The following is a 12,545-nucleotide window of genomic DNA, read 5'->3' as shown; positions in this document are numbered from 1 at the left end:
AGGGTCGACCTCGGGTCGGGGCGGCGTCAAGGGTGTGCGGCGGGCGGCGGCAGTGGTGAGGTTGAGGGCGGCGGCGGTGAGGTCGAGAGCGGCAGGGCGACGGCGGCGATGGAGCAGTTGGGGGAGAGGGGGAAGTGGAGGGGAAGGACTTAGCGAAATTTTGAACCCGCATGGCCGGGGGTTAAGTCAAACTAGCAGCAGCGCGTTTTGCCGGAACGCGCTATAGCTAAGTTAGCTATATCGTGTCAAGCGAAACGCGCTACAGCTATTCCTTTCTATTTTATAATATCAGTAGCGCTTTACCCTGAAAAATCGCTACTGCTAAGTCTAAGCATGTAAAAACTTCAAAAATATACATTGGTCATCATTGATCTTTTTGTGTAGAATCTAAATAGTCAACATGAATCCTCACAGTACCTGTATAGGCACAGGTGAAGATTCATATTGTAGCCACAAATCCTACACATATAGTTCAATGAAGACCAAGTGCTCGAGATAGTTTGAGAAGTAACATATTTAAGGTGGTAAACACCTTGTTCGATTAGCAGTATGAGGCTAAACTTAATTAGGTACAATACTTAGCAGTAGCGTGTTTTGAAGAAAAACGTTGCTACTAAGTATTTTAGCAGTAGCGCGTCCTCGGAAGGGCGCTACTACTATATCTAGTCTGGAGCAATTATAGTAGTACCGCTTGTTTCACCTAGACCGCTACTGCTACAGTGCTATTAGTAGCGTGGTTTTCTAAAGCTCGCTACTGCTAATTGGCAGTAGCGTCTGTTTTTAGACCGCACTGAGGTTAAGATTTTGTGTATAAGGTTTTTCTTAATAGTGGAAGGGAAACTTTCCATCTTCCGCGCCACCTGCCGGCGTCGTCGCCGTCGCAATTCCGTCTGTCCCGCGCTGTCTCGCCTCGCTGCTATCTCCGATCCCTGCCATGGAGCTATGGCATGCCTCGGCCGGTGTTTCCCAACCGCCCGCGACCCAATCAACGCCTTCTCGTCCACATCGCCGTCGCGGTCTTGGTGCCCGCCATTGCGCCTCTTCCTTCGTCCGTTGGCGGGAAACAGAAGCAGGGGGCAGCCACGTCGTGCATGGAGCCATGGTCGTCGCGGTACCACCACCGCCGCCCCGTCCCCCTGTCCCTCCCGCGGCCGCCTTCTTCATCCACTCAGGCGGCCTTACAAAGACACAGGCGAATGGCCCCCAGAAGAATGCGATGGCTGCGTGAGGCCGGGCCCCTCCTCTACACCCTTCGCCGGTCAATGTGTTGGTCGATCCCATCGATTCCACTAGTGCCTTCAACGTGCTTGATGAAATGCCGGGAGGTAAAAATTCTTTTTGCTCTTGTCCACTTGAATTGAAATTTGCAACGGATTCTTAGTGTTTTGGCCGTCCGATTTGTAGCTACCCTATTGATCGAACATATACCGAGTTGTTGGAGAAGAACGTGGTGGATTTAAGTGCGCCACTTGATGATCATGAATCGAGAATGCATCCGCAAGCCGAGCCAAATCCGGAGATGGAGGAAAGGGATGACGACGAGCTTGACGAGAGCGTATGATTTTGTGTGGCATGCTTATTTTTTATGAATTTCATGCATCAATTTAATTCACAGATCATCATGTTAATACTTGTCGCAAAAAAATTGTCATACCATGAGGGCTCCGGCGAAAAACGGATACTATAAATCTATACCACAAAAATATTGAAGTATGGATTTATAGTATCTATTTCGTTGGAGCACCCACGGTACCGTAAATACTTTTGCAGGCCGACTGTATAAGCTTTTTGTGGGTGGAATATGGCTACTTTGCTAGAGTTGTTCCTAGGATCCCATGAGGGTTAACTGTCCATGAGAATTAACCGCTGGCTCGCAAAGCCGAAAAAGGAAATGCAGATGCTCACAAGCTAGCTAGAGAGTGTCCCTCTGAAATAGCTATTGGAATTGGAACAATGATCATTAATATGCAATAAAATAAGAGGGTTTCCCTTATACCTGGCCAAACGGGCCGGCCCGGCACGGCCCGGCCCGGCCCATCGTAATCATGCCTGGCCCGGCACGGCCCGCCAGGGCACGATTACTATATGAGCCGTATCGTGCCGGCCCGCACGCTGCGCCCCAGGCCCAGGTACGGCCTGGTTAATAAACGGGCCGGCCTGTTGGCCCATTTAACATGATGGGCCGCATATTTTTAACCTGTTATTTTTATGCACTGAGCATTTTTTAGACTATTTTTACATGTTAGGCCATATATAGATGTATAAAAAAACGTAATCGAAGCCGTGCCGTGCCGGCTTGCGTGCCCAGCCTCCAGGCCCAAACACAGCCCAGGGCGTGCCGCGCTCCGGGCCCCGCCCGTTTAGCCCGTGCCGTGCCTGACCCAAGGCGGGCCGTGCCGGCGTGCTCACGGGCCGGCCCCCAAAAAAGGACCCATTTGGCCAGTTATAGTTTCCCTTCTGCTTTTCTTTCTTGATTGTTCTCCTTGCGATTTTAAACTATGGCTGCAAGAAATGATAAACTACACTCCGGCAGACCGGCAACCCTTTTGAGGCAGGAGCGTGTACACCCATCGATAAAGCAGAACTGGTATTTTTATCAAAATGGCACTTTAATGTACTCGTATTCTCTCACGAATGTTTTGGCCTTGAGCGCGGACCCGTGGCAGGCTGGCCAAAGGACTCCGGCGTGAAATCCGTCAGAGTAGAAGGTAACTCACGAAAACTTCACACGTAGGGCATGACACGTAAATACAGCGGTCTCGTGTCGGTCCCCTCGCACGCCCCTCCCGAGGAGTCTGGCAGCGCCTTGCATCGGAGCGTCGTGCTTTCAAAATTGGGCTCCATTTATTCCAAAGCCTGCAGCAAGCAGACAAACAGAGGGAGTGGTAGAGAGTGGGACTGGAGAGTGAGAGCAGAGCAGAGTGAGAGAGATGGGTTCCATGGTGCTCCTCCGTTCCCTGGCCTGCGTCCTCATCCTCCTCTGCTCGTCGCTCGGGGCAGCGAATGGGATGTATCGTAGAGCTGGCGGCGCGGAGGGGGAGGAAGCGGGCGGCAGGGTCGCCGGCGGCGCCCGCGGCGGCGTCAGGAGCGCGTGGCCGGGGTACCTCTACACCAGAGCTGTCGGGCGATGCACACCCCAGTAAGCACGCGCTCCCCTCCCCGGTCCGGTTCTTGGATTTGGCTTCCCCTTGCAGAACTAAGTTATATTTCCTTTTCTTGATTCTTGTGGTAGCAATGTTGGGTAGTCAGTAGTCACTCACTACTGTGCTAAAGTTAGGCCTCTAGAGTCCAATAATGTGACGAACAGTAGCATCTGTATGACTGCTGGGAGAGGAGTTCCAATAATGTGATTTCGAGGTTTACAGACTGCCTCAAAAGCGGCCACTTTTAGCGGCTGGGTAGATCTAACAATGTTGGTTTCATCCTAAAAGGTCCAGCGGAATCTGCACTAGGTTGCAAGGATGATGTGCCCACACTTCACCCGCAAAAAAAAAAAGGATGATGTGCCCACACAACCTAATCTGCTTTTATGAAATCCCTTGTCGTACGTGCACGGCTAAAGTGTTCAACTTGCGGTCCATGTGATGTTCCTGACAAGTTTTACAGGAACTTCTCACTAAAATCCAGGGTACATTTTGAGTCACTAGTTGTAACCGTATAGCCTGGGTAGCGAGAAAAACTTGCCGGCAAGCGACTATTGTGTAGTGGTATAGATTTCTGCAGTAACCCATGGCAAGTTTATCCGAACAAATGGCAGTTTTTCTGAATGTTGAGCTTACTTCTGCTGAAATGCACGTAGTAGTACTGACTACTGAATCAACACACTGTCTTAACTACCCTGGTTCCAGTCTTGTGAACATCAAGAGTTGTAGACGAGTCACGTCCGTTTCATTCATTGCGTTCATGCAATTCTGTTTCGTCCTCCCTACGCTCTGGTTAGTTCAAGTCGTGCTCTTGTGGGTCAATGTGGCCTTTGTGCCCTGTGGGGCATTCTCCCTCCGCTATAAGTGTGCATACTATCGTAGCTTACGGGCCAACTTATTAGACCCCTTTTTCTGGTAGGGAAAGAAATATGATGTCTTAAAATCATCGCATAACATGTGGAATGCCTTCTTCTGAAGAGAATTTCGAGCTCAGTGTTAACCTGCTCCTTTTAAAGAGTAGTTTCTGAGTAATAACACTGCAATAAACCGTTACCTTGCTCCTTTTACGACTAGTTTCATGTGGAACTGTGCATGCAGGTTCTGGAGCAGCGGGGCTGAGCAATGGCCCAACATCGTGCCCCAGGAGGCGGCGGTGTCCAAGGTGTTCGGGTCCAGGTCCATGGACAAGTACGGGCCGCGGCTCACCCTGCTGGAGGCCACCATGAGGACCGACGACGTGGGCAGCCCCTTCGTGAAGCTGGTGAAGCACGGCAGCGCGGCGCTCATCAACGCCTACACGCGTACGGGCTTCCCCTTCGACTCCTGGGAGGTGAAGGCGCTGCTGCTGGAGGCGCTCGTCTCCGAGGACGCCGCCGCCGCCCAGGCCGAGCGGTTCCAGCAGGCCAACGAGTCGTGCGTCTGAATCCCATGGTATGTATCAAACAGAAATGCAGAATGGTACGTGTTCGTGGTAGGTCACCGCTTCTGTGACTTGGGAGGGAGATCTCAAGCAGTGCCCCCGTTCGCGGTTGGCATGTGTTGCCTACGGGATATTTGAAACGGTGAAGTGTGACTCGCACTCGTGTGTTTGTGCAATGTGCGTAGCCTGTAGCTGTAGTAGTGTTCTGCGTGTGTCGTCGTGTAAGACTGCGATCTGGATGGTTGGATGGATGGAGCGTTTTATTATGTCGCCGTGTCGTGTTTCTATGCTGCTAATGACTTTTTTTACAAGGACTGTCTTTCTTTTGTGATTGCCTCAGCGTGCAGCGGAACTTTTTCTTTTTGAGAGTATGCCAATGGAATACTGTACTTTACTTTTATACGGAGTACAAGGCAGAAAGACTGATCGTTCGGTCATGCGCAACACAGAACACTGTATGTACTTGGCGCTTTCTCTTGCTTCGTTTCGTACGTGAAGCGGGATGGGTTTGCACGGAGCTGGCGAGCATGGGTTCGAGGCGGGGGTCATGCTCCGTTGGACCACATAAAGGAAAGCGCGAGACTTTTGCCCGTACCTTGCGCGGCAATGGGGCCAGCCGCCCGGGGCTGACGCCTAGGCGTATCCAACAGCCGATCGGCCCGAAACACCCGGATATGCCGCCGCTTCCCAAATCGTGACGGAAAACCTATTCGCCGCTTCTTTTTTTGCTTTACTTTTGTACTTTTCTTTGTACTAATTCAGCACATATATGTGTATGAAAAATGTTGAACAAGTATTTGAAATACGTTGACTAACTACTAAAAAATATTGAATAAGTATTTCAAAAAATGTTCAACAAATATTAAAAAATGTTGGACAACTATATGAAAAATGTTAAACAAGTATTTGAAAATGTTGAAAAAGTATTTGAAAAATATTGAATAAGCATTATAAAATATTGAACAGGTATTTGGAAAATGTTGAATGGGTATTAAAAATGTTGAACAAGTATTTGCAACATGTTGAATAAGCATTATAAAATATTGAACAGGTATTTGGAAAATGTTGAATGGGTATTTGGAAAATATTGAACAAGTATTTGCAACATGTTGAATAAGTATTAAAATATTTAAAAGTATTTGAAAAAATATCGAATAAGCGTTCGGACAATGTTGAACGTGTATACAAAAAATGTTTATCACTTTATTAAAAAAATGTGCTTCACATATACGAAAATGCAGAGTGAATACAAAAACAAAAAATAAGAAAAAAATGGAGAAAAGAACCAAATGAAAAATAAGAAAAAACTAGAGAACAAAAAAATGGCGCGATGCCGAGTCCGGCGGTGGTCCTGGTGCCAAGTCCAATGGTGGCATGGCGAACTAGTTGCTTGCGGGGTCCCTAGTGTTATGTGTAGTTGTCAACCTTGTCAGATGGACGCCATGTTGTGCCCTATCTGCCTGCCGGCGTTGTTCCTCTCAATCACCTCGTCCTCGCCCTACGCTGACACCGTCATCGCGAGCACACTGCCAAAAACTCTACTGTAACTCAGTGTGTCATGTGTAGGTGTTAACTCTTAATCACATTGCCTGTATGCAACCAAACACCGGGCACTTGCATCTACCAAGCCAATGCACGCAACCAAACGGGAGTCAAAAAGTGCTCCCCTAATGCAGGTAGCCTGTTTGCAGGCAACCAAAGTAAGTGTAGATGATTGTTTTTTGCCTGCATTAGCTCAACCAGGCTTAAGTGGAACAAATACGCAAAGTGCTAAAAAACGATGAAAGTAACCAAATGCCTCCTTAATGTTATTTTGGTACGCAAATGGTGGTGGAACTGGGGGCAAGAGAAGGGATGTGGCAGCAGATAGTAAGAAGAAAAAAAGATTGATCAAGGGATCTATCAGATACATGGATCTGTGAATGACTCACCATGCTGGGCTGACTTGGTTAAATTCAATCTGTATCTTACAGGGAGAAAGATGAAAGTGGGTAATGGACAACGGGCTGGCTTTTGGGGTGACAAATCGTGCAGTGATAAACCTTTGCTAGGTATTTTCCCTGGCTTGTTGCAACTATGTAATGAGAAGAAAAAAATGTCAGAGACATGGCTAATACTGGATGAGCAATGACATTTTGGAGATGGCTGAACAATAAACAAAATAGACAGCTAGTGGAGCTGAGAGCTTTTTTAGGGAGCTGAGAGTGCGAGGCTGGCTGGATGTTTCCATCTGGTTATGGAACAAAAAGGGAAAAATTCTAGCAGATCATTTAGGCATCTCTGGAAAGCCAAACTGCCTTTGAAAATAAAATTTTGGTTATGACTTATATGGCATAGTGCCATTGCAACCAAAGATAATATGATCAAACGTAAATGGGCAGGGGATCCTTTATGTTGATTCTGACATGATAATGAAAATATTCATCACCTTTCCACTGTTGCTGCGACATAGTATGTGTGGAGTATAGTGAGCAAAACTATTGGTGCTGGGGATAGACCTGGATGCTTTTCCCAATACTTCTCGTGGATTCCCAAATTCCTAACTCCAAGTTGTTGGCCTGGCGGCCCTATGTTGGGCTATTTTGAAGCTCAGAAACAGAGCTTGTTTTGAGTTTAAGCTTGTAAGATATCCCGCTGAATTTATTTACTGTGCTGTGTCTTTTATGAATTATTGGGCGGACTGAGATGTTGGAACAAGGTGCGACGGCACTCCAGAGAACGGCACTGGTACAGTATGAGGATGGCAGGAGGGAGCGAGGAAATGGCGCCTTGATGATCATGGGAGATGATGGTTCAAACAATGAAGATGATGCAGAAGCTACGCGCCAAGAAATGGAGCAAGACTGAGTAATTTTTCTGGGCTGATGACTTGTTTTGCTTCGCCTTAGCTCCCCCCTCTCCCCTTTTAGCGGAGCATGCGGCAGGAGAGTTAGGGCTTGTTTACCTGCTTTGCGCCAAGACGCTGTTTTTGTGTTCTGTTCCATTATCTTTTTGATAGTGTAACCCGATCCATTTCATGGATTGTATGAGAAGAAAAACCTAAGGATTAGAAGACTAGGAATTTGGATGAAAGAGTGTTTGATATCATAGGAGAAACAAATGAATTCCACCAAAAGGTTTGAGAGGATTTCCTCCAAAATAGAGTGAAAATGAATCTTAAGATAATTTTCACAAAGATTCAAGTTCTCCAAAAATCTTATGGGATTCCTTGGAATCAAGATGGCCTTGGGACCCATCAGCCGACTCAGCCAATATAGACTAGAATGTGTCTCCTTAGTGATCAGTACCTCCGTAGAATCAAACCCCTAACAACCGATGAGCCATCATCATGGGATAAGAGCAACGCCTTGTTTTGGTTATTACAAGGATCAGTACAAGGAGCAACAATGATTGATTTCCAGTTCCCTAACCTGCTAATTCTGGCGGTGGAAGTAGCAATATCAGAGCAACAAGTATGAGATAGGGCATTGTGACAATCATGTATGTATTCCGAGTATGCATCTAAATAGGCATCACAAACAAACACTCTTGTGTATCACAGGACTGAGTCTGAGTTCAAGATATTGCGATAATTGTACCGAGCAGGAGCAGTCACAGCAAGGCATGATCTTTCTCCCCAAAAACAGACTAGTGATAAAATTCTAGACCACCTATGATACTAGCAAAACGAAATGTGACAGCACCAGCAGGCAACAAAGACGGACGGACGAAAGAGGAGGGATTTATTTGGCGAGGGGCGGCGGCGAGCCGAGAAGAGCCTGCTGCTGGAGGTCGAGGTCGACCATCTGCTGCTCGCGGTCCATCTCGATGATGAGCGGCACGACCAGCACCAGGAAGGTCGTCCCGGCGATCCACGCCGCCTTCCCCGTGCTCCGCAGCAGCTTCCCCGCCACCGCCGCGGCCTCGCGGCCGTGCGCCGCCACCGAGGACCGCGAGATCGCAGCCAGGACGCCGCCCGCGTCGCCGCGCTTGCTCACAGCAGAGGACGACGCCATGCTCGCTCCCCTGTTTTGATCTGGACTGGAGGATTCGATTAGGGTTTCATTCCAGAGGACGACTCATTTTTGTCGGACTGACGGGGTAGCGGGCCTTTTGTGGGCTTAAGGAGGCCCATGACAAGGGCAGGCCCGAATAGAGCGACGGGTATTAGTGTTAGGGCCAGTTCTTTTGTGGCTTTGTCTCCAAAAAAAAGTTCTTTTGTGGCTTCTAGCAGCTTATGGAGAAACTAGTAAGTATGCACGTGCAACACATATGTTTATTGACAGATATATTAGAGATCTAGATATTTTTAAAAAAATCGAGGTCGCAGACGAGTACAAGCGCTGCAGCGGTGTCCAGGGGCAACAGACGACAAAAGGCGCCACTCGCAGGATACGCAAAAATCCATGTTGACGCCGGGCTTTCAGCAAAGAAGGTGTCGCAACCGTAGTTTGTTGAGATGACCATGGTAACTATATGGGTAGCTCGACACTAGTCGTGCGGGGACTACAAGACCCGACGACTTTGGAAGCTATTGCATGTAGGGAGGGAATAGCGTTGGCTGAAGATCTGCTTGTTCAAAATTTTATCTTGGCATCTGATGCTAAGCAGGTGGTGATCGATATCCACAATTCTAATCGTGGGTGATATTGCACTATTGTTTCAGAGATACTTCATAGAGCTACCATGTTTACTTGTAATTTTGTTTTTGAAAGTCGAGACTCGAATAGCGAAGCTCATAGTTTAGCCAAGTTTGCTCGTTCGTTAGGTCAGGGGCGCCACTTGTGGCTTGGCCAACCACATGATCCTTGATGTATTCCACTTCATGTGGCTTATGAATGAATAAACTTGGTTCCCCTAAAAAAACATATAAACTCATACTATGATTATTTATAGTTCTTACATTTTTTGCGCGTGTCATAGCTCTCACATGATGAACCACAATCTTTCTCAATAATATAAGGAAAAAGGATCACATATTATGTGATTCAAGAACAAACTCATGTCATACATGTACGAGAATAACATCAGATTCATAAATAAGCTTCAATCTTAACATGTAGATGAAGGCTTTGAATACTACATGAATCATCAATTATAACTGTGGGGCCACGAAACAACTCACCAACCTAAATGATCACAATGCCATTCAATTTTACACATGCAAGCATTGGACATATTGCTCCTAAAGGCAATGACTTCGTCTTGGTAGAGTTCCCGTTGATAGATAATGACACATCAAGTGCATCTCCTTGATATAGGTGTGGTTGTGGTAAAAAGAGCACCTTTCCTGGAAGAGATACCATATAAATCACCATCTAACAATAGCACTTAAATCACCATCTAACAATAGCACATTCATGAAAAGTTGGACCATCTCAAGGTTTTCTTCTAGCCCTGCACCTATACTTTTTACAAAAAAAGAATCAGATGCGCCTACCTACATATAGCATGACATAGCCATAAATTTGTCTTAAAATGATACCATGAATCCTGTGAATCCACAATCAATCTTTAACTGATCTAGAACCATGACAAGAATTATGGTACGAAGGGAGTAATATTTTAACATGCTTTGGGGATTGTGCAATGGAATGAGGAATTAAGGATAAATTAATCTTAAGGCCCATAAAATATAGAAATGTGAATTAAGCTCCAGTATATAGTAAGACAACAGTGAGCTAAAAATTGATTGTACTCCCTCCGTTCCTTGATATAGGGTGTATAGATTTTTGAGAAAAATCTGAAATATAAGGTGTATTGCATTGCACCACTCATTAGGATAATTTTTTAGAGATTTGATTACATTTCCTTATATTAGGCAAGGTCCTCTATTTTCTCATGTCAATTAGTTAGGTGAAATCTCGCCCAAAAGTTGTGAAATTTTCCCTCCACGTGTGTTCTTTAATTTTCATGCCAAAAACTATACACCCTATATTTAGGAATGGAGGGAGTAGAATAGTAGGATGTTAGTTTATTACCAATAAAAGTCATTGTAGATTAGTAGGCCAAGTTTCCTCTGAAGGATAACAATAATGTCGACATGATCCTGGGGAGGAGCATCAACGTGATTGCGGCGTACCTAATGCTCAACACATGAATCTTCTTCAACTATTGTCATGCCCACATGCACCGAGACACTCAATCAACTGAACAAAAGCTATAATATAAGCAAATTAATGTCACATTTTGTAAGTCTGTCCTCTTCTTTAGCATACTCATCTTTCCTTTCTCTAAAAGAACAATTTCATACACAATGTGTACACAAAAGGAAAACCAATAAACTCAGGTTCATGACAAGTAGATAGGTTGGTAGATAGAGGGACACTTACCACATGGATCATAATATAATTTGTGGAAATATATGTATTCTGTACTTAAGTAGATTCAACGTCTTAGCTTCGGAGAAAATAAGAAGTACCAAAGAAATTTTCAAGGGTTCTACATTCAACACAACTGCAAAAACTTCCGGTAGTACATGATATACATGCCATATGTTTCTTTCAAGCCCATAAATGCAAGCCAATCCAAACAGTGCCTTGCATGCATATACTGCATCAGAGCAGAAAAATCAGATCACCATAGGAAGTTATTAACATCCACCTCATCATTCAGATGAACCCTCTAGGAGCAGTAGTGGATAAATCCTTGTAATACATGAACTAAATCCGGGCACAAGAATATTAGTTCTACACAACAAGAACAATAACCACATAAACTACAATTAAATACTGAATCCACACAAAGAAAAATCTAAAGTGAATGCCCTGTAGAACATGCCACATATGCTCAAAATAAAGAACCCAATCAATAAGACAATAGGTTAATATATCAGGGGAAGAATGATGTGGGTAGATAAACTTATGGGGAAGAGAAATCAGCGTGCTGGGGCGATAAATACAGGGAGTCAATTGCGGGGAGGTGGCTGATCAGAGAACATTTGCAATATTTTCTAGGCCACAAAAAGTGTCCGAGACCAATTAAGTCATTTCCAATAACAAATATGAGGCAAACATGACAGATCATTGCCTCAGTTTTGGTCACCGCATTGTATGCGATCCACTGATTCGAGTGTGGTGGATTGGTGCAGACGTTCCCCCGAGCCAACAAAAACTGCATTCAGTTTAAGTAAGGAGATATATGATTAATGGAGGATCAAATACTCACCTCTATGTTTCAAGTAGAATAAACAATTCCTTCGAGGTAGTGGTGCGGAAGAAATATATTTTTCAATACATTGACTTGTACATGATGTTGTCTCCAAACTTTTTTTGGCATGACCAAGATGGAAGCAAAATAGCATAGCTACCAAGGATCAATTATTAGCAACATAAGCAGCAAAATTGTACAAAGCTACATAGCATTCAGTGACCCCCACAGTATAGATATTGATTCTCAAGAGATGGTGAATTTAAATTTCTCCAACCTACCAATTCTAACTATTTAAGAATGAGGCCACAATAAAAAAATTGCAGTGCTAGTCAGCTATAAAGATTTAACTTCGGATTGTGAGTATAGTGCAAATAATAAGCATTACACATCCCAATTGGAAATTTCTAGCAATGTTTTTCATGTAATTTATAGAGTACGTAAAAGGACGGGCCTTATAACTGATGACATTGGAATATTAACTTGGAAAACAAAAGCTAGAAACAGATGCCTGGTAGTACATAACTGCATAGTTCTCCTACCAAGCAGAAATTTTTCGTCTTTGCCTTGGTTTCTGCAACTACTAAATACATTATGGCATTGATCTTTATAGTTGACACTTGAGAACACTTGAACTTATAGTTGGGAACACTTGACCTGAACGACACAGTAGATGATCAAGGCTAGAAAGCGTTGGTGTATGAGATTAAGGGTGAAGTGAAGCTCCTGGTGTTTAGGAGCACGGTGGGTGATCAAGGTCGGCTAGAATGGATGAATGAAAATGTAATTGGACATGCATGACTCCTACAAGCCACAAATCAATGTAGGATTGCAAAGATTATTTTGTGCAACAT

The 12,545-nt window shown here is 45.0% G+C and overlaps 2 protein-coding genes across 2 annotated transcripts; one reads left to right on the top strand and one right to left on the bottom strand.

The window, feature by feature from the left end:
• Window positions 1-2,769: 2,769 nt before the first annotated feature.
• LOC125533768 (pollen Ole e I family allergen protein) lies at window positions 2,770-4,829 on the top strand. Its single transcript, XM_048697125.2, has 2 exons — window positions 2,770-3,139; window positions 4,242-4,829. Exons 1-2 carry the CDS (start codon window positions 2,931-2,933, stop codon window positions 4,564-4,566), a joined length of 534 nt encoding a protein of 177 aa, XP_048553082.1. The 5' UTR covers window positions 2,770-2,930; the 3' UTR covers window positions 4,567-4,829.
• Window positions 4,830-8,030: 3,201 nt separating this feature from the next.
• LOC125533767 (mitochondrial import receptor subunit TOM9-2) lies at window positions 8,031-8,595 on the bottom strand. The gene has a single exon (XM_048697123.2). The coding sequence runs from the start codon at window positions 8,556-8,558 to the stop codon at window positions 8,286-8,288; it is 273 nt and encodes a 90-aa protein (XP_048553080.1). The 5' UTR covers window positions 8,559-8,595; the 3' UTR covers window positions 8,031-8,285.
• Window positions 8,596-12,545: the final 3,950 nt, after the last annotated feature.

The sequence above is a fragment of the Triticum urartu genome, chromosome 2A (genome assembly GCF_056163025.1).
Source record: "Triticum urartu cultivar PI428250 chromosome 2A, HENAU_Tu73, whole genome shotgun sequence".
Taxonomy (NCBI): domain Eukaryota; kingdom Viridiplantae; phylum Streptophyta; class Magnoliopsida; order Poales; family Poaceae; genus Triticum; species Triticum urartu.
This window is presented reverse-complemented; position numbering and strand designations above follow the sequence as displayed.

Bases quoted from the DNA above. Each gene is read 5' to 3' on its own strand.
- LOC125533767 (XM_048697123.2), bottom strand. From the start codon at position 8,558: ATGGCGTCGTCCTCTGCTGTGAGCAAGCGCGGCGACGCGGGCGGCGTC.
- LOC125533768 (XM_048697125.2), top strand. From the start codon at position 2,931: ATGGGTTCCATGGTGCTCCTCCGTTCCCTGGCCTGCGTCCTCATCCTC. The intron at 3,140-4,241 runs GTAAGCACGCGC...CTGTGCATGCAG, and splicing joins GTCGGGCGATGCACACCCCA to GTTCTGGAGCAGCGGGGCTG.